General features: G+C 47.4%; 1 protein-coding gene and 1 long non-coding RNA gene across 5 annotated transcripts in view; one reads left to right on the top strand and one right to left on the bottom strand.

Annotated features, from left to right (window-relative positions):
• Positions 1-7,729: 7,729 nt before the first annotated feature.
• On the top strand, positions 7,730-17,165 carry LOC130831790 (uncharacterized). Of its 2 annotated transcripts, XR_009048115.1 has the most exons (5): positions 7,730-10,689; positions 11,619-11,993; positions 14,474-14,588; positions 15,440-15,792; positions 16,846-17,165. It is a non-coding gene; the product is annotated as an uncharacterized LOC130831790 (long non-coding RNA). The 2 variants fall into 2 exon arrangements; XR_009048114.1 differs by lacking the exon at positions 14,474-14,588.
• Positions 11,987-18,353, bottom strand: part of PHACTR1 (phosphatase and actin regulator 1) — a 505,241-nt gene continuing 498,874 nt past the window's right edge. The window contains exons 12-14 of one of the 3 annotated variants that reach the window (XM_057700185.1): positions 17,149-17,289; positions 15,400-15,476; positions 11,987-14,599 (exon numbers count right to left, since the gene is read on the bottom strand). In XM_057700185.1, the coding sequence (XP_057556168.1) occupies positions 14,584-14,599; positions 15,400-15,476; positions 17,149-17,289 (234 nt within the window). In that variant the 3' untranslated portion in view covers positions 11,987-14,583. Of the gene's footprint in view, positions 14,600-15,078; positions 15,477-17,148; positions 17,290-18,353 lie in introns of those variants that run through there. The other 2 variants (XM_057700184.1, XM_057700183.1) reach the window with 2 other exon arrangements.

The following is an 18,353-nucleotide window of genomic DNA, read 5'->3' as shown; positions in this document are numbered from 1 at the left end:
GCTTTCAAGTCCCCCTGCCTTTTTAAATAATTGTAACTAAACTTTTTAATGGGAGAGGGCTGTGTGCACATGGGGATAAAAGACAACAAGACAGGAGGGCACGGGATGCCCGGCCACTGTCCCCCCTACCCCAGCCCCAAGCGCTTCCTCAGAAGCAGCTTCTGTCTGCTTAGACGTGAGTAGGGTATCATGCGTACTTTCTAGGACGAAAGAAGGGACAGCATAGGGATGTGTCCTGCCTGCCCTGGGGCTGTCGTAACCAGGTCAGCGGGAGAGAACTGAGGAAAGCCCAAGATAGTTTACACTGCGACGAGGGGCTTCTCTTATGTTGTCCCGGCTGGGAGGATGTGGAGCCGGGGGGTGAGGCTGGGGCTGGTGGGGGTGACAGGATGCATTTTAACACTGGCTTGGAACTGTGTCCCTGCCACCTCTACATCAAGGCAGCACACAGTGTGAACAAGGGCAGCCCGCTGGGGAGCGGGAACCATGGCCTTTACCCTAATTCTGTCGTGGGGGCAGTTTCTGAGATAATTAGCTCAACTCATGTGTAAAATACTTTTAGCTCTGTAGCTGAAGAGACGGACTTGCCCTCTCCTGGGTGGAGACTCAAATCACAGGCCTCGTAAGGATGTGGTCTCGCGTGGACCCATCCGAGAGACCCCCCCCCCCCCCCCCACTGGACAAGGTGTCAGTGACGACCGTCCTGCTCCAGGCTGGTAATTAAGGAACAGGTGGAATTTTTCTCCCATCATTTTGTCTTTTGTTTGTGTGTATGTCTGTTCTGTAAATTAAACAAAAAGCATCAATGATATCACCATGTAGGAAACACTGAACCTATGAGATCATAAGATGTGAAGTCTCAATCTGTTATGAGGGAGAAAAGAAATGGGTATGTGGAAGTCCAGCTGGGAGTAGCAGGCCTCTTAACTGGTTGTCACAGCCTGGGAGAAGAATGGGTTACATTCTGCTTTTGTGGTTTACTCTTCCTTGCTCTGCAAACAGTCATGAGTTCACTTAATAAGATCCCTTTGCATTAACCTGGGGTGTTGCCACATGATTGGATGCTCACAGCTTCCTATTATGAAATGAGAGCATTTTTTGATTAATAGCGCATAAAAGGAAGGAAACTTTTTTTTTTTTTAAACCAGGAATAGCACTTAGGGAAGGGCCTGGCTGCCCACTGCGGCTGTCAGATGTGTTCTTCCTCTGCGGAGTCGGTGGCGTGCTGTTCTCTTCCTGCCTTCCCCGCAGCTCAAGGTGGACACACGCCATGCAAGTGCCTCGTTTGACATTATTTCCCTCTCAGGAAGTCATAAATATTGGCTGACTGTCTCGAGGTGGGAGGTCCCCACTGGTGGGGACACAGGCAGTGCACAAGAGGGGAAGGGAGGGGCTGCGTTAAGGAAACAGCGTCTCCCTACCTGGAGGCTGGGACGTAGTTGGGTTGTCTTTCCTGATCTGTGGTTCTCAGTGTCAGAAGATGATGATATCGCCTAAGACAGGGAACCCGGACACCTGGATGGAAGCTGAGAAAGTGTGAATTCAACAAAATGGAGGCGAAACAACACGTGCATGGACCTAGCAGGGAGGTTAAGAGTGATGCTTTAGAGCAAACACACTTGACTTTGGAAGCCACGCGGTGTTGTAAGGATTAACTAAAATCGTGCATGAAGATGTTGCAGCGTGGTGCCAAGAGTGCAGTGAGTGTTTAATATTTGGGAGCTGCACGTGGTGGCAGCAACAGGAAGCAAGCCCCCAGATGGCTGGAGTTGGAAACTAGGGTGCCACAGTCAGGTGCCACAGGGAACAACTAGTCGTTCACACTGTGACTTTTTTTTTTTTTTTTTTGTAAGTATGAGTACTCTGACTCCTTGATAGAGTTCTGAGGTTACCAAAGTGAGGCCTTCTCTCGGACTCTATTCAGGGAAGCTTAAGTGCCCGAAGCCCCTAGTTAGCCCTGGCCATCCCTGAGCTGGTCACCACAGCATGGCCACATCGACAGCACCCTCGGAGGGCTCCCAGGCCTCCACACCTCATGGGAGTCTGCTCCAGGACCCCTAAGCAGGAGAACCAGCTGCACTGGCTCTGGGGATGGCGGACTGGAGATTGGGATTTTATTGGTAGGACCACGGGGGCCGCTGCAGGTGTCAGGCAGGAGAGGGGTGTGCGGAAGCCTGTGTTTGGCCAGAGGACTGGCAGCAGGATTGGACTGGCTAAAGCCACAGGTATGAAGACCAGGACTGTGAACATCCAGACAGGAGCTCAGGACCTTTATTAAAGAGCAGTGGGATAGCTTCTAGAACTAACTGGCAAGTATTCACGATTAGCTGGAAGCAGAGTGGAGGAGGTGACTTCTGAAATGCCATTCACTGAAAAAGGAAGTAAGAGAGGAGGAATGGGACTGGGGCAGAGGGGTGGGGCTTGAAAATAGTCTGGGACATACAGAGGTTAAGGTGCTTGTGAAACGTATGTCAAGCATAAGAGCTAACTGGTTTTTTTTTGGCTGTGTTGGGTCTTTGTTGCTGTACACATGATTTGTCTAGTTGCAGCAAGGTGGGGCTACTCTTCGTTGCAGTGTGCAGGCTCCTCATTGCCATAGCTTCTCTTGTTGCGGAGCATGGGCTCTAGGCGCGTGGGCTTCAGTAGTTGTGGCACATGGGCTCAATAGTTGTGGCTCATGGGCTCAATAGTTGTGGCTCACGGGCTCTAAAGCACGGGCTCAGTAGTTGTGGTGCACAGGCTTAGTTGCTCCGTGGCATGTGGGATCTTCCTGGAGCAGGGATCGAACCCTGCATTGGCTGGCGGATTCTTAGCCACTGCACCACCTAGGAAGTCCCAAGAGCTAACATTTATTTTTAATTTTTTTATGGAACATCGATTTATTGGAATATTATATAAGATAAAAAAATTAAAGACTAAGAATAAGAAACTGTTCACATAAGAAAGCTAATTGGAAAAGGTAGAATATAAGCGTAAGCACATTGGAATTAACACTTTGTGAAAAATACAAATGATAAAACTTGACAGTCAACTCAGACATAAAAATCCAATGGGGAACTATGGATAATTTAATTGTTTCTTGGTAGGTTTGCTTAGTGTTGCAAATTTTACATTATTTTGTAAGGAAGTCATAAACCGTAGTTGCTAAAGATAGCAAAGCTTGAAGTTTCAAATCTGAGGACTCTGTCTTCTTTTGATTGTCAAGAGAATCATGTTTTTGAAGATTAATCAGTTAACTTTTGGTACCTCTTAATCCCCTACCCATATCGTGCCCCTTCTCCCTTCCCTCTCCCCACTGGTAACTACTAGTTTATTCTCTATATCTGAGTCTATTTCTGTTTTGTTATATTCATTTGGTTTTTTAAATTTTTAATTTAGATTCCACATATGTCATAACATACAGTATTTGTCTTTCTCTGTCTTATTTCATATTACCCTCCAGGTCCATCCATGTTGTTACAAATGGCAAAACATCATTCTTTTTTTATTGCTGAGTAGTAGTCCATTGTGTGTGTGTGTGTGTGTGTGTGTGTGTGTGTGTGTGTGTGTGTGTGTGTGTGTGTGTGTGTGTGTGTGTGTGTGTGTGTATGTATACATATACACCACATCATCTTTATCCATTCATCTATTGATGGATACTTAGGTTGCTTCCATATCTTTGCTATTGTTAATAATGCTGCTATAAACATTGATTGGGGTGCATGTATCCTTTCAAATTAGTGTTTTCATTTTCTTCATATATATACCCAGGAGTGGAATTGCTGGATCATATGATAGTTCTATTTTTAGTTTTTTGAAGACCTCCATACTGTTTTCCACAATGGCTACACCAATTTACATTCCCACCAACAGTGTACTAGGGTTCCCTTTCCTCTACATGCTTGCCAACATTTGTTATTTGTGGTCTTTTTGATGATAGTCATTCTGACATGTGAGGTGATGTCTCGTGTTTTTGATTTGCATTTCTCTGAAGATTAGCAATGTTGAGCATCTTTTCATGTGCCTGTTGGCCATCTGTCTGTCTTATTTAGAAAAATGTCTATTCAGGTCTTCTGCCCATTTTTAAATCAGGTTGTCTTATTGATATTGAACTGTAAGAGCTGTTTATATATTTTGATATTAAGCCCTATTGGTTATATCATTTGCAAATATTTTCTCCCCTTCCTTCCTTAGGTTGCCTTTTGTTTTGTCAATGGTTTCGTTTAAAAGCTTTTAAGTTTAATTAGGTCCCATTTGTTTATTTTTGCTTTTCTTTCCTTTGCCTTAGGAGACAGATCCAAAAGGTATTGCTACAATTTATGTTAAAGAGTGTTCTGCCTATGTTTTCTTCTTGGAGTTTTATGGTTTCTAGTCTTACATTTAGGTTTTTAACCCATTTTGAGTTCATTTTCTCACGCTATATACAAAAATATTCTCATTTCATTCTTTTACATGTAGCTTTTACCAGCAACACTTATTGAAGAGACTGTCTTTTCCCCATTGTATATCCTTGCCTCCTTTGTCATTGACTGACCATAAGTGCATGGGTTTATTTCTGGACTCTCTAGTCTGTCTGTTTTTGTGCCAGTACCATACTGTTTTGATTACTGTAGCTATGTAGTATATTTTGAAATCAGTGAGGGTATCTCCAGCTCTGTTCTTATTTCTCAAGATTTCTTTGGCTATTCAGGGTCTTTCATGTTTCCATTCAAATTTTAGATTTTTTTCTGGTTCTGTGAAAAATGTCCTTGGAATTTTGATAGGGATTTCATTTGAGCTGTAGATTGCCTTGGGTATTTTGATTATTTTAACAACATTCTTCCAGTCCATGAATAAAATATGTATTTCCATCTGTTTGTGTTAATTTCTTTCATCAGTGTTTTATAGTTTTCCAAGTACAGTTGTTTTTTTTTGTTTTTTTTACCTCAGGTCACTTTATGACTAGATATTTTATTCTTTTTGATGCAGTGATAAATGGGATTGTTTTCTTAATTTCTCTTTGATAGTTTGTTGTTAAGTGTATAGAAATGCAGCAGATTTCTGTATATTAATCTTGTATTCTGCAGCTTAACCAAATTCATTGATGAACTGTAGTTGTTTCTTTGGTGGCATCTTTAGGATTTTCTAAATATAGTATGTCATCTGCAAACATGACAGTTTTACTACTTCCTTTCCAATCTGAATTCCTTTTATTTTTCTTGTCTGATCGCTGTGGCTAGGACTTCCAATACTATGTTGAATAAAGGTAGTGATAGTGGGCATCTTTGCCTCATTTCTGATCTTAGAGGAATGCTTTCAGCTTTTCACTGTTGAGTATGATGTTAGCTGTGGGTTTGTCATATATAGCCTTTATTATGTTGCGGTATGTTCCCTCTGTACCCACTTTTAGAATTTTTAATCGTAAATGAATGTTGAATTTTATGCATCTATGGAGATGATCATGTGATTTTTATTCAGTTTGTTAATGTGTAATCATATTGATTTACAGATGTTGATCCATCCTTGCATCCCTGGGGTAAATTCCTTTTGATCATGATGTTTGATCCTTTTAAAGTATTACTGAATTCAGTTTGTTAATATTTTGTTGAGGATTTTTTGATCTATGTTCATCAATAATATTGGCCTATAATTTTATTTTTTGCATGTGATATCTTTTCTGGCATTGGTATCAGGGTGATGCTGGCCTAATAGAATGAGTTCAGAAACATTCCTTCCTCTGCAATTTTTTGTATACTTTGAGAATAGATGTTAACTCTTCTCTAAGTGCTTGTGAAGCCATCTGGTCCTGGACTTTTGTTTATTAGGAGCCTTTTTTTTTTTTTCCCCTTGATTTCATTTCTGGTAATTGGTCTGTTCATATTTTCTTTTCCTTGTTCATCCTTAGGAGAGTGTACATTTCTAGCAATTTGTCCATTGCTTCTGGATTGTTCACTTTATTGGTGTATAGTTGTTCATAGCAATCTCTTATCATTTGTATTTCTGTTGTATAGGCTGTAACTTCTTTTTAATTTCTGATTGTATTGATTTGGGCCTTCTTTTTCTTGATGAGTTTGGCTAAAGGTTTATCAATTTTATCTTTTCAAAGAACCAGCTCTTAGTTTCATTGATCTCTTCTATTTTTTAGTCTCTGTTTCATTTATTTCTACTCTGATCTTTGACTTTTTTCATTCTACTAACTTTGGGTTTTGTTTGTTCTTTTTCTAGTTTCTTTATATGTAATGTGAGGTTGTTTGAGATTTGTTTCTTGAGGTAGACCTGTTTCACTATAAACTTCCCTTTTACAACTGCTTTTGTTGCATTCCTTATAGGTTTTTGGATTGTTGTGTAACATTTTGATTTGTCTCTGGGTATTTTTTGATTTGATTTTTTTTTTTTTTTCAGTGATCCACTGTTACTTTAGTAGCACATTGTTTTAGACTCCATGTGTTTGTGGGGTTTTATGGCTTTTTGTTTCCTGTAGTCAATTTCTAATCTCATAGCATTGTGGTCAGAAAAGATGCTTTATGAATTTCATTTTTCTTAAATTTACTGAAACATGTTTTGTGGCCTAGCATGTCACAGTGTAAATTGGTGCAGTACTTTGATATAAGGATTGCTTACCTGGCTTTCTTTTCATTTCTATTTGCATGGAATATCCCTTCCCATCCCCACACTTTGTCTGTGTGTGTCTTTAGATCTGAAGTCAGTCTCTTGTAGGCAGCATATATACAGATTATTTTTGTATCCATTCAATCACTCTATGTCTTTTGATGGAGCATTTATCCATTTACAGCTAAAAGTAATTATTGGTAGGTATGTACTTATTGCCACTCTGTTAATCATTTTGGGGCTGTTCTTGTAGTTCTTTTTTGTTCCTTCTTTTATTCCCTTGTGAATTTGATGACTATCTTCAGTGTTATGTTTGGATTCCTTTCTCTTTTGGGTGCATCAAAGATTTTTGGTTTGTGGTTACCATGAGGTTTATATATAGCAATCTATATATTTATGTAATTAAGTTGCTGACCTCTTAATTTCTAATATATTTTAACAACCCTGAATTTTTACTGCCCTCCTCACACATTTACTGTTTTTTTGGCATCATATGTTACAACTTTTTGTGTTCCCCTAACTACTTATCACAGTTATAGATGATTTTACTACTTTTGTCTTTTAACCTTCCTATTAGCTTTATATGAGGTTGATTCACTACCTTTACTATACTGCATTTACCAGTGAGCTTTTTCCTTTCATGATTTTCATGCTTCTGGTTATGGCTTTTTCTTTTTCACTTAGAGAAGTCCCTTAACATTTCTTGTAAAGTTGGTTTGATGGTGCTGAACTTTTATCATTTGCTTGTCTGTGTAACCTTTGATCTCTCCATCAAATCTGAATGAAAGCCTTGCTGGGTAGAATACTCTTGCTTATAGGATTTTTCCCTTTCATCACTTTAAATATACTGTGTCACTCCCTTCTGGCATGCAGTTTCTGCTGAAAAGCCAGCTGATGGCCTCATAGGAGTTCCCTTGTACATAACTCATTTCCCTTCTTTTAATATTCTCTTTTTAATTTTTGCCATTTTAATTACAACACATCTTGATGTGATCCTCTTTGGTTTGGTCCTGTTTGGTCCTGTGCTTATTGGAGGTAGATGTCTATTTCCTTTGCCAAGGTAGGCCAGTTTTTAGCTATTATGTCTTCAACTATGTTCTCTGCCCCTTTCTCCTCTCCTCTCTCCCTCTCTCTCTCTCTCTCTCTCTCTCTCTCTCTCTCTCTCTCTCTCTCTCTCTCTCCTCCTTCTGGGAGCCCTATAATGCAGATGTTAGTAGGCTTGGTGTTGTCCCAGAGGTCTCTTAAATTGCCCTCATTTCTTTATATTCGTTTTCTGTTCCGCTTCAGTGATTTCCACTAGTCTTCTGGGTCACTAATTCGTTCCTGCCTATCATTTAATCTGCTGTTGATTCCTTCTATTGTATTTTTAATTTCAGCTGTTATATTCATCTGTTTGGTTCATCTGTGTTTTCTGATTGTTTGTTCAAAACATCTGGCTTCTGTATTCATCCATTCTTTGCCCGAGTTCTCTCATCATTTTTATGATCGTTACCTTGAACCTCTATTTGGGTAGATTGTCTGTCTCCATTTCACTTAGTGCTTCTGTGGTTTCATCTTGTTCCTTTGCTTGGAACATGTTCCTCTGTTGCCTCGTTTTGCCTCATTTGCTGTTTTTACTTCTGTGTATCTGGTAGGTTGGTTATGTTTTTTGACCTTGGAGAAGTGGCCTTTTGTAGACATCCTATGCATCCCAGCAGCACACTAACCTCTGGTCACCAGAGCTGAGCTGTATGCTCTAGGGGCGCCCCCTATGTGGGCTGCATGGGCTCTTCTGTTGTGGTCAGCTGACTACTGCTGGCAGTCTAGTAGGTATGGCTGGCCCCTAGTCCAGTTCATTGCCAGGCTGCTGGCTGGCAGGGCTGGGTCATGAGACAGTTGGCTTTGGAACCTCAGTGCATCCCGGGGCTAGTGCTGTGGGGTTGGGGGCTGGGGTTCCCAGATCTGGTGTCAACTTGCTGGTGGGCAGGGCCATGCCCCAGGAGGTCCTGGGGCTGGTGTTTGTCCACTGGTGTGTGTGGCTGGCCCTGGAGTTAGTGTTGGCCGTCTGATGGGCAAAGCTGGATCCTGGTGTCTGGCTGCAGGGACTGGGGGTCCTGGAGCTGGTGTTGGCCCACTGGTGTATGGGGCCAGGTCTTGGGTCCTCTGGACAGGGCTGTATCCCTGGGCAGCTGTGGGCTCAGGGGGTCTTAAGGCAGCAGGCCTGCTGCTGGGTGGGGCTGTACCCCTGCCTTGTTAGTTTCATGGCCTGAGGTGTCTCTGTACTATTCCTGATAGTCTGACCAGCAGAGCAGCTAAGAAGCTGAGAGAGGATTCCAAAATGGGGCTTGCAGCCCCAGTGTCCTTGTGGTAGGAAGAGCTCCCCAAAAGGCTGCTGCAGAGTCTGGATCCCCAGTGTGAGCTCTAGTTGCCTCCTGCCTTTCTCAGAGGCTCTCCAAGATCAGCAGGTGGGTCTGAGTCAGGCTCCTTTCAAATTACTGCGTCTTCCCTGGGTCCTGGAGTGTGAGATTTTGTGTGAATCCTTTAAAACGGGAGTCTGTTTCCCATAGCGCTCTGGCTCTCCTAAAAGTTAGCCCTGCTGGCCTTCAAAGCCAAACATTCTGGGTTCGTCTTCTCAGTGAAGGACCCCCAGGATGGGAAGCCTGATACAGGGCTTGGACCCCTTGCTTCTTGGGGAGAACCTCTGCAATTGTAATTATCCTTCCCTCTGTGGGCCACCCACCCTGGGGTGTGGGTCTTGACTAAACCCGACTCTGCCCCTCCTAACCATCTTGTTGTGTTTCTTTATATCTTTAGTTGTAGAAGATCTTGTCTGCTAGATTCCAGTCTTTCTCATCAATAGTTGCTCTGTACACAGTTGTAATTTTGGTGTGCCCGTGGGAGGAGGTGGGCTCAGGATCTTCCTGCTCTGCCATCTGGCCAAGTCCGCAAGAGCTAACATTTAGTAAGGCCTAACTCTATGTCAGACACTGTGCTGAGCACCTTAAACGGATTTTGTTTAATCCTATCAGGCCTACAAAATAGGGGCCATTATTCCCATGTTACAGATGAGGAAGCTGAGGCACAGTGAGATTAACTTGTCCAAAGTTGCACAGCTAGTGACGGGTGGACGAGCCAGAATTTGACCCCAGGGCGTTGATTTGACCCACTGCTGCTTCATGACATGTGGACACTAGGGTCAGGAGCTCAGGGCAGATCTGAGTGGTAACTGTAGACAATGGAGTCCTCTGAGGCCACGGAGCCAGCCAGGGAACATTCCCAGCACCAAACTCTTCCTTTGGATGAATAATCAGGGGTAAGTACCCAGATCACTGAGGTGCCCTTGATCTTGGGGTGCTGTAAGGGACAATGGGCTGTATCTTAAGCATTACCGCTCAAGCCTACAAGCCCCATCCAGGGTGCTTTGCCCAGAGGAAGGGGGAGGCTGGACAGCATAATCTGGTTGATAGCAGCTTTAGGGCAAGCCCCCATGAAGACAAGCGAGACCGAACAGGGCCCAGTACAAAGCAGCCCTCCAGCAGGTCAGCCCGAGGCGGGGAGGGGGGCAGGTGTGGCATCCAAGCTGTTCTCCAAGAGCCTCCCTCAGCAGGACTTACCCAAAGCTTACTCTTCCCTAAGGACTAGGGTTAGTGTTTTAAAAATTCAGATAAACCCAAATCTTAGAAAGCTGAGGTCCTAAAGGACACTACAGGGACACCTAGTTCAGTTTTGCCACTTTCCAGATGAGAACATCAAGGCCCAGAGAAATTAAGTGACTTGGCCAAAATTGTCCAGTTAGATGTCATGGCAGGGCCACTACTTCACCATACGATGATCCAAGGGTGGACACACCAGGTCCTCAACCTGTTGAGAATGTGTAGTCATGACCTTTACTTTGTAAAGGGCTTTCTCTTAGGATGATGCCAGTTTCCTCCCGTCTTGCAGCCCAGAGCCTGTTGGAGCTTCTTTTACTCTGGTCCTTTCACTCCCCTAGGTAACTGCAGTCAAGTTCTGACTTGTTAAGGTCAGAGAATTCTGGCGCGAGGAGGTGGCAGATGGATGGAGAAGCTTTTAGCCTGCAACCTGCGATCCTTTCTGTAAACGGCTCGCCGCTGCTCTCTGCTCAGCGTCCCTCTTCCTGCACAGGTGAGAGCTTGTGCAGACTCTGCTGCAGCCACACTGACACTCCCAGTAGGGCTTTGCTGCTCAGCAAAAAAAAATAAGCAGCACCCCGATCTTGTGAGGCTGGAGATTTCCAGGCAAAGGGAAGGCGGCTCCCTTTGGGTGGATCACCCAAGCCCTTGCTGCTCTGAAGTGTGGTTCCTGGACCAGCGGCATCAGGGGAACAGTGCTGGGCCAGGTCCTTGTTCCCAGAGCCACCTTCCTAGGCGGCCAGACCAAGGGCCTGTCATTCTGCAGTCCCACCACCTAAAACGCAGCCAGCAAGCACTGCAGCCCTTCTTGCTTCCCCTAAAACCTTCAAAAGGACAGGACAGGACCAAAAGGTTAAGCGATGAAGGTCTTTGTCCTGTAAAGCAAATTCTCAGATTGCTCAAGGAAGGAGGTAGACGTAAGTACGCAGCGAGCACAGCTGTCTGGGGCTGTAATTTATACTCATAATTCCCAGATTACTAAAGGATAAAAAGTTGGGAAATACATTTAGATATTCTTTAAAAGATGTTTGGAAGGAAAACGTTTTGTACGCCAGGACTTCTATAGAAAGTTCATTTATGTGCAACAATCCTTTCTTCCCCCAATAACCCCAGATACCTGAGGTGGTTCTGTGTCCTCATAACTCCTGCTATTTTGCTGATGAGCTGACCCACCCCTTCCCCCACCCCGACCCCAACTAAGCCAAGAATTTTCAGTGGCTCCTGCGGGTAGTCGATAAAACACACGGGAGTCGAGGAAATGATTTTTTTAAGACTTTTTTTTTTGGTTTGTTTTTAAAGAAACTGCATACATCATCAGGGACAAACAATAATTTAAATACCATGCAGTTTCTGTATGTACAAAACCTAGGCCATAGAGATCCAGTTTAATTTGTATTCTATTTACATGTCTTCCTCATACAGTCGTCATCTGTTAACGCAGAGCACGGGAGAGTGCTCTGACACGAAGACACGCTGTGTACGGACACCCGGGGAGCAATTGGAAGAAAGCAACCAGTTTGGGGGTCAACAGACAAATGGGAAGAAAAAGTCATTTACAGTGACCTTCGCCCACTGGCTGTGCACAGGGAGAGCCTGAACTTCCATTCACCAAAGCACACACCACGATTTTCATTCAGCAAATATAAGTACACGTTCATAAGCAGGAGAAAAATAAGCTCAGAGGTTTTCATCACATCAACTGTCACGTCGTTTGGTTTCTCTAATCTGACAGAAAGGCTAAAGTTTTACAGAGCTTCGAAGGCCTTCGGGGAGGAATATATCAGCAATTTCAAAATGGTAAGTAGGCCGATGGTGGTCTCTTCTGTCACAGATGGGGTGGGGACTTTGGGATAGTGTCTGATTTTGAGAGGGAAACATTTTGAGAAATCTCATGTTTTCTGATGCTAATGCAAAGGACAAAAGGCTCAAACTAAAGCTTATTCAGAAAAGGGACACACTGTAAACCAGCCAGCCCATCTTTCTTCCCCCCTAAAAATGAACTGTCATCTTGGAAAGAAACACATTTTTCAACTGTCATAACAATGTGGCAAAAAGGAAATTTGGGTGGATTTCTCTAAAAATCTCAAGATTTCCAGGAAGGAAAGACAGCAGAGGGCCCACCCTGTGACCTACAGAGGTTGCTGAGCTGCTTACAATGGGCTTGGAAGAGCCAAGCTCGCGGGTGGTGACACGGGAGGGGTACCCCTCCACTTGCAGGGAATTACTTCCGGCAAAGGCTGCTCTGCAGGAGGAGAAGTAGAAACTGCATTCAGTTTCTTCCACGCACAAAGTGGCGGCAACAATAGGGCACTTTGGGCGGGAACCTGGGACCGCTGGCTGGCGGGCTGGCTGCAGGGAACTCGATTTAGGCATCATGTTCCCAGGGAATCTGAAAGCCCCAGAATCAAGGCCAGCAGAGAAGCTACTGGCTTCTGCAAGGCGTCCAGGCAGCGGAGTGAGGTCCTTTAGGACTCGCCCCTGGGCCAGGGGAAGGCTGACCATTGCGCCAGGGCACTGCGAGCCACAGGAAGCCCAGACTTCAAATACTGGCCAAGCAGGCACCTTGGCCTAGAACATGTGCCCGCCGCAGAGTTGTGACACGGAAGAGCCCCACGTCCTTCAGTGTGCCATCTGCACACTCAAAGGTCAGTAAGCCTTTTGGGAAGACACTGTTGCAGCCCTGCTAAGATCCTGGCCACGTTTTCCCTGAACAATACCTCCACCTACGGCGGTAACTATTCAGATTCAACATTCAAAGAAAAAAGGATGGTGTGATGCATTCTCCTGGGTCTGGGCGCCAGGCGGTGCGAGGAAAGCGTGCGTCAGCTTGGCACTGGCCGACAGGCACTGCCTGAAACACTGCCCAAGCTCCCTGCCAAATGCACGGTGACGCCAGCCACGGGGGCCATGAGCGCCAGTGGAAAAGGGACTGGCCTCTCCGATGGCGGTGCAGCCCAGAGGAACTTGATCTCACAGGGCTTGGGGTGGGGACCAGTTAACTCTGTTTTTGTGGAGGCCAAGCTGGCATCCTTCTAAATCCTGGGCCTGTGTGGTGGGAGCTTCAAGATCATAGCAGAAGGCCAGGCAGAGCGTCATGGCTGAGGGCCCTACAAGCTCTGTCAGGAAGGAAAACGGAAGCAGCTCAGGCAGCCTCCTTCAGAGAGGCGAGGGTTTGGAGCGACCCCTCCTCCACTGCACATCCTACCTCACATCAACACTGCTTTCCTGTGGTCCCAAGTGAGGAGGACGGTCAGAGATACGTCTCCAGTCACCCTCACACGCCTCAGGAGGGAGGGGAAGGATGCTCCCTGGAGAAGCAGGAGTGGAAAGTACAGCACAGCAGGTGTGGCTGATGTCTGCCCAACCCTGGGGCTTCTGCACTGACTCTTCAGTGCAAAGCAAGCCTGGAAGGCCCTCAGGTGGTTCTGGAGGACCAGTCCACCAGCAGCTGGAAAGCCAGGCTTTCAGGCATGGTTTCTGGCCTGCATGCATTGGTCCTCGACTCAGAGGCCACTAACCGCCAAGCCACCCAGTCGCTAGCCCTGGCTGGGCACACAGAGAAAGTGAAGAACATCGGCCAAGCAGTGTGTCACCCCCGCCTTTACGCCCTCAGTAGGGCCCTCACGCTCACACGCATGATACCACCATGGTGGCAAGGGCTGCTGGTGCGCGTAAGATCGCCCGTGACACCTGGCTTTTCTAATGACATTATTCCCCTTCTAAGCCAGAGCTTCCTGGAAGGCAGCCCGGCTCAGCCTGAGGGGACAGGACGTGCGCTCGTGCCAGCGTTCCACGCCTGGAGCACACACACTCTTAGGATGGACAGTCGACCACAGGCTCCCCCAGGAAAGGGCTCTCCCCTTAGTTCACGGCATGGGTGGTGGCTGAAGGGGGAGGAGGACAGTGTCTCCCACCTCAGCAGCCTCCTCCTCAGGGGCCCCCAAACCAGGTGCCACCGCTGGAGCCAGTGCATCTGGCCAAGCCTAGAAGGCCGACTGCATCGCCTGCTTTGCACAGTCATCGCAGGCCAGGTCCTCCGCCTCAGCTTTCTCTGGACTCAGGCGACACTTTGGTGGCAGAGGCTCGCTGGAGCCTAACCGAACATGGTACCTGCCAGCCTGGCCAGAGAGGCCCTGGGCTGCTCCGAGTGCTGGGAAGTCTTCGGGGCCCTCAGCCCTGGCAGCGCCAGCAGCTCTGACCACGGAGCTGTAACCATTGCGCTCTTGCAGACAGAATCCTGATTGTGTTTCCTTTGCTTTTTCCTCTTTTAAAAAAAGGCAGTTCAGAAGATTTACATCGTAATGGGGAAGTGAATAAATACCAGCACTTATGGTTCTTATAAATTTATGTTTTGAAGACAGCATAGCACTCAAGAGGAATTCAACTGTTAAGGTCGGTGAAACCTAGGAAAACAAATAATTCAAATCAAGACTCTCACAGGTGTCAGATTTGACAGTCCACGCTCTCCACCTTCAGGTTCATTATTTCTGACAGCCCAGGAAGCTTAACACTCCAACCAGATACAAATAAATCTCCACACAACCCCTGAAGAACTTTAGGCCCACCACGTTCACCTTCGGTTTTGGAGTAGTTTAACCTGGCGCTCCCGGGGCCCTCAGCCCAGGCAGGGACTCAGCAGCAAGGTGGGGACCCCAGCCTTGTGTCTCCGAGTCAGCTGCTGTTTCTCTGAATGTTCACCAAAGGAGAGAGGCAACAACGGCTCCTGTGACCTTGTGCCCTGAGACCTTGTGCAAGCCCCTCCAATCTCTCCGTGCTTCAGTCTCCCCAAGTGGCATCACACACGACTGTTTGGGAGAATGACAGGGAATCACAGGCGTGTCCCCACTCCGGAAGTACCACGTGGATTTGGTATGTGGCCCCAGTTTGGTCTCGGCTGACAGGCTGTAAATCGGCACTGATCTTGTCTCAGCTTATGCATTCATAAAAACCCACCATGTCTGTGGTCTGGCACTTAGCAGAGCTTTAGTTTGAATGCATTAAAAACTAGGCGTTGAGAAGGCTGCGTTCAGCCTGGGCCTTTCACGCTCCTTCCCCTACTTTCAGAAACCACAGCGGAGCCTCAAGGGGAACTTTCTCTTCTCCCCTCACTGCCCCCATCACACCGCTTGTCGTCCAGAAGCAGCTAGGATAGTTCAGTTTGGGAGTAACTATTTGAGAGAAAAGAAAACAACTTGATACTGACCTTGTTAAATGTCTACTCAATTCATGAACTTCCATTTCAGTGCTTTTAAACTCGTTGAGCTCCTTCCGAATGGCAGCCTGGAAGGAAGAGAAGCCCATGAGTGTGCAGAGGAGGCAGATGGAAAGCAGCTCACCTTCCGTTTTATGCCTGTGTTTTCTTTCTTTGAAAGCCATACATGTGCATGAAACAGATCCCTTCACTGGGAGAAACAAAATCACCTGAGATTTCTTTTAGAACCTACGAAGAATCCCCTCCCCTAAATCTAAGTTGCAAACGATCCGATCTGGGATTCTGCCCGGAGCTGATCCACCTGGGCCGCGAGAGGGCTCGTCCACCTGGCCCACACTCCTGGGTCCCGAGTCACATGGAAGGGTCGAGCCTCTCCTTCCTTCGGTAAGTCTGAGCTCATCAGAGGCACCGCGATGCCTCAGGATGGATACTTCTAGAGCTGGGTCAAATTCTGCAACCAAATTAAGGAAAGGGGTGATGGCCAGTGGCTCCCTTTCCCTTTGACTCATGAAGCCTTTGCTCCTTTACAGTGTTGACTCTGAGGCGATCTATTTCACCATCTAGGGTATGGAATGTGTTCTGAATAACCTCACATACATCTGAGAGAACCCTGAATGACCTCACCCTTACAGCACTGCCCCCAGATGTGGCTGCAATCAAACCGCAGCAAGGGGGCCGGGGGACTGGAGCAGGAGGAGGTCTGGGGTTGGAGAAAACCTCACTTCTTCCTCGGGGGCTGAAATCCTAAACATGTGCCCTTTCCCGTAGCTCGTTTTGATGGGACGATATCAAGGCACGGAGGGTCTTTCCATAGGATCCGTGTGGCTCCTGCCAGGGAAGGAAGGCGCTCGGGTTTAAGTGCCTGGTTACCAGGGCTGGGGGATGGATGGGGGGTGGAACGGGATCCAGGCTGCCTCAGCTGCTCGGGACTGCAGCCCGTGGGCGTGGAGGCCACTGGCACTTCCCCTTGACATCTGCTAGTTCCCTCTGCCTTGGTCAGCACGCACGCTGCAGCGAGAGTGGGACCTTCCTCCTCCGTCACATCTATGTGACACAGCTGCACGGGGACTGGGCCTGTCTCATGCCCGGGCAGGTGGCGGGGGGAGTGTGTGTGCTGGTTCCTGGGGCTGCTCACCACGCCTTCCTACGTAGATTCCTACGTAGGGGAGAGCTGAGATTTCCACTCCTCGGGAGCTGCGGGCTGACCCACCACGGGGGAGGTCATGTCTGGGGGAGGTGCCTCTGGCCACATCAGTCCCCCCGAGTGGCTCTAGGTGACCTCCTGCATGGCACGTAAGGAAGCCACTGGCCCCGGGAAGGGATGGAGCAGAGGCAGGACTTTAGGAGAAGGTCCCCACGTAACTCAGAGTCCCCTTGTTGTCACTCGTACACTGGACATAGTTACGGTCTTGCCTTTTTTTTTTTTTTTTTTTAAAGGGCCTAACGCTCCGGTTCCTCATGGTGCCTACATTAGAATCACAAAGGATTCCCAAGCAGAGGTGCCCTCAGATACATGGGTGGAGAAAACCGTCTGTCCTGTGCCTCCTCCAGAGCAGAGGAGGTTCAGCTCAGCGCCCTCTCCGCACACTGTCTGGAGCCCTCGGGGAGAGCAGCGCCCCCCCTGCCCGGCAGGCACTGAGCCTCCACTCCCCACCCAGGGACCCGCCTCTGCTCCCGGCAGCAAGTAGAAGACCCCCGCCGGCCGCGTGGGCCCCCGGCGCCTCGCCCCGCCCCTCGTACTTTGTCAGCGGCGGTGAGGCGGGTCCAGGGCTTGTCGGCCCTGCGGTCGTAGTCCTGAGCGTCGGCCACCTCCACGTAGTCGCTGAAGCGGATGAGGATCTTCCGCTCCCGGAGCTCCTCCACTGTGGGCCGCTGGCTGAGCTGCGGGGCAAGACGGATGTGCTCAACCAGCGAGGTTCAGATCGCTTGGTCCACCCGTGGACTTACAGGTGGGAAGATGAGGTCCAGAGAGGCAGCTGACGAATCACACTCAAGGGAGGGGCAGGACCCTGGGCCTGGGCTTCTCAGGACCCTAGGGTGGAGTGTACCATCTCGAGAGCCGCCTCCAGGCCTATTCAGCCAGCCAGCCCGGCTGCCTCCTACTAACCCTGCAGCATCTCTGTCTGCACACCCACGGGTGTGTGTGTGTGTGGGGGGGGGGGGTCTTCCCACGTCTGTCCCACCTTTCCCATCAGGTGACAGAAACAACAGTTCTATAGGATTCCGGATTTGTGAATACACATCTGTGTGTCAAATTTAGTGCTCTCTGCAAGGTGAGTTTGTAGTACTTTCTGTGTGTCTTACACACATAAAAGTGTTTGTGCAAATAGTATGCAACAACCTGGGTGTGCAGGAATGAGAGTGTGTGGATTTATGAGATCACGGAGACCCTGCCTCTCAAAAGCGAGTCCACAAAGGCAGAGCTAGGCGGTGTCGAGGCCCAGGGAGACTTGGGACAGGCCCTGGATAGGCCTGCGGTGAAGGAATGAAATAAGTGAATTAGTCACCCGTGTCACCTGCTAGCACCCTTCCTTTGTGCTTTAACAACATAAGGCTGACAGTTCTATTCTCTCTTCCTGTCACTGGTTTATTTCTTCTGGAGCAACACAGTTGCTCTCTCTTTCATATGTTGTCAATTCATGTTCAACTGATGTTATTTAAAAGCAATTTTTCTCTCAGCCCTAGACTGTGTTTAATTCTATTAATAGAAGATGCAGTCAGATAGAATCTTACCACAAAGGCCTAGAAAACAAACACGTGCAAGTGAATCCAAACCACTCTGGCTGTTTTGACTCTATATCATGCAGCTCTCACACACCTTTGGCTGCTGCCAGAATGTTCCACCTCGCTACCAACTGGGCTACAATGGAAGAGCATAATTAGATGGCTGCCTGGCTGGTACTGAATAGAATGGTGACAGCTACTGTGAGGGACCAGAGCAGCCT

This window comes from Hippopotamus amphibius, chromosome 11 (genome assembly GCF_030028045.1).
Source record: "Hippopotamus amphibius kiboko isolate mHipAmp2 chromosome 11, mHipAmp2.hap2, whole genome shotgun sequence".
Lineage (NCBI taxonomy): Eukaryota > Metazoa > Chordata > Mammalia > Artiodactyla > Hippopotamidae > Hippopotamus > Hippopotamus amphibius.
The sequence above is the reverse complement of the archived record's forward strand: the minus strand, read 5'-3'. Positions and strand labels throughout refer to the sequence as shown.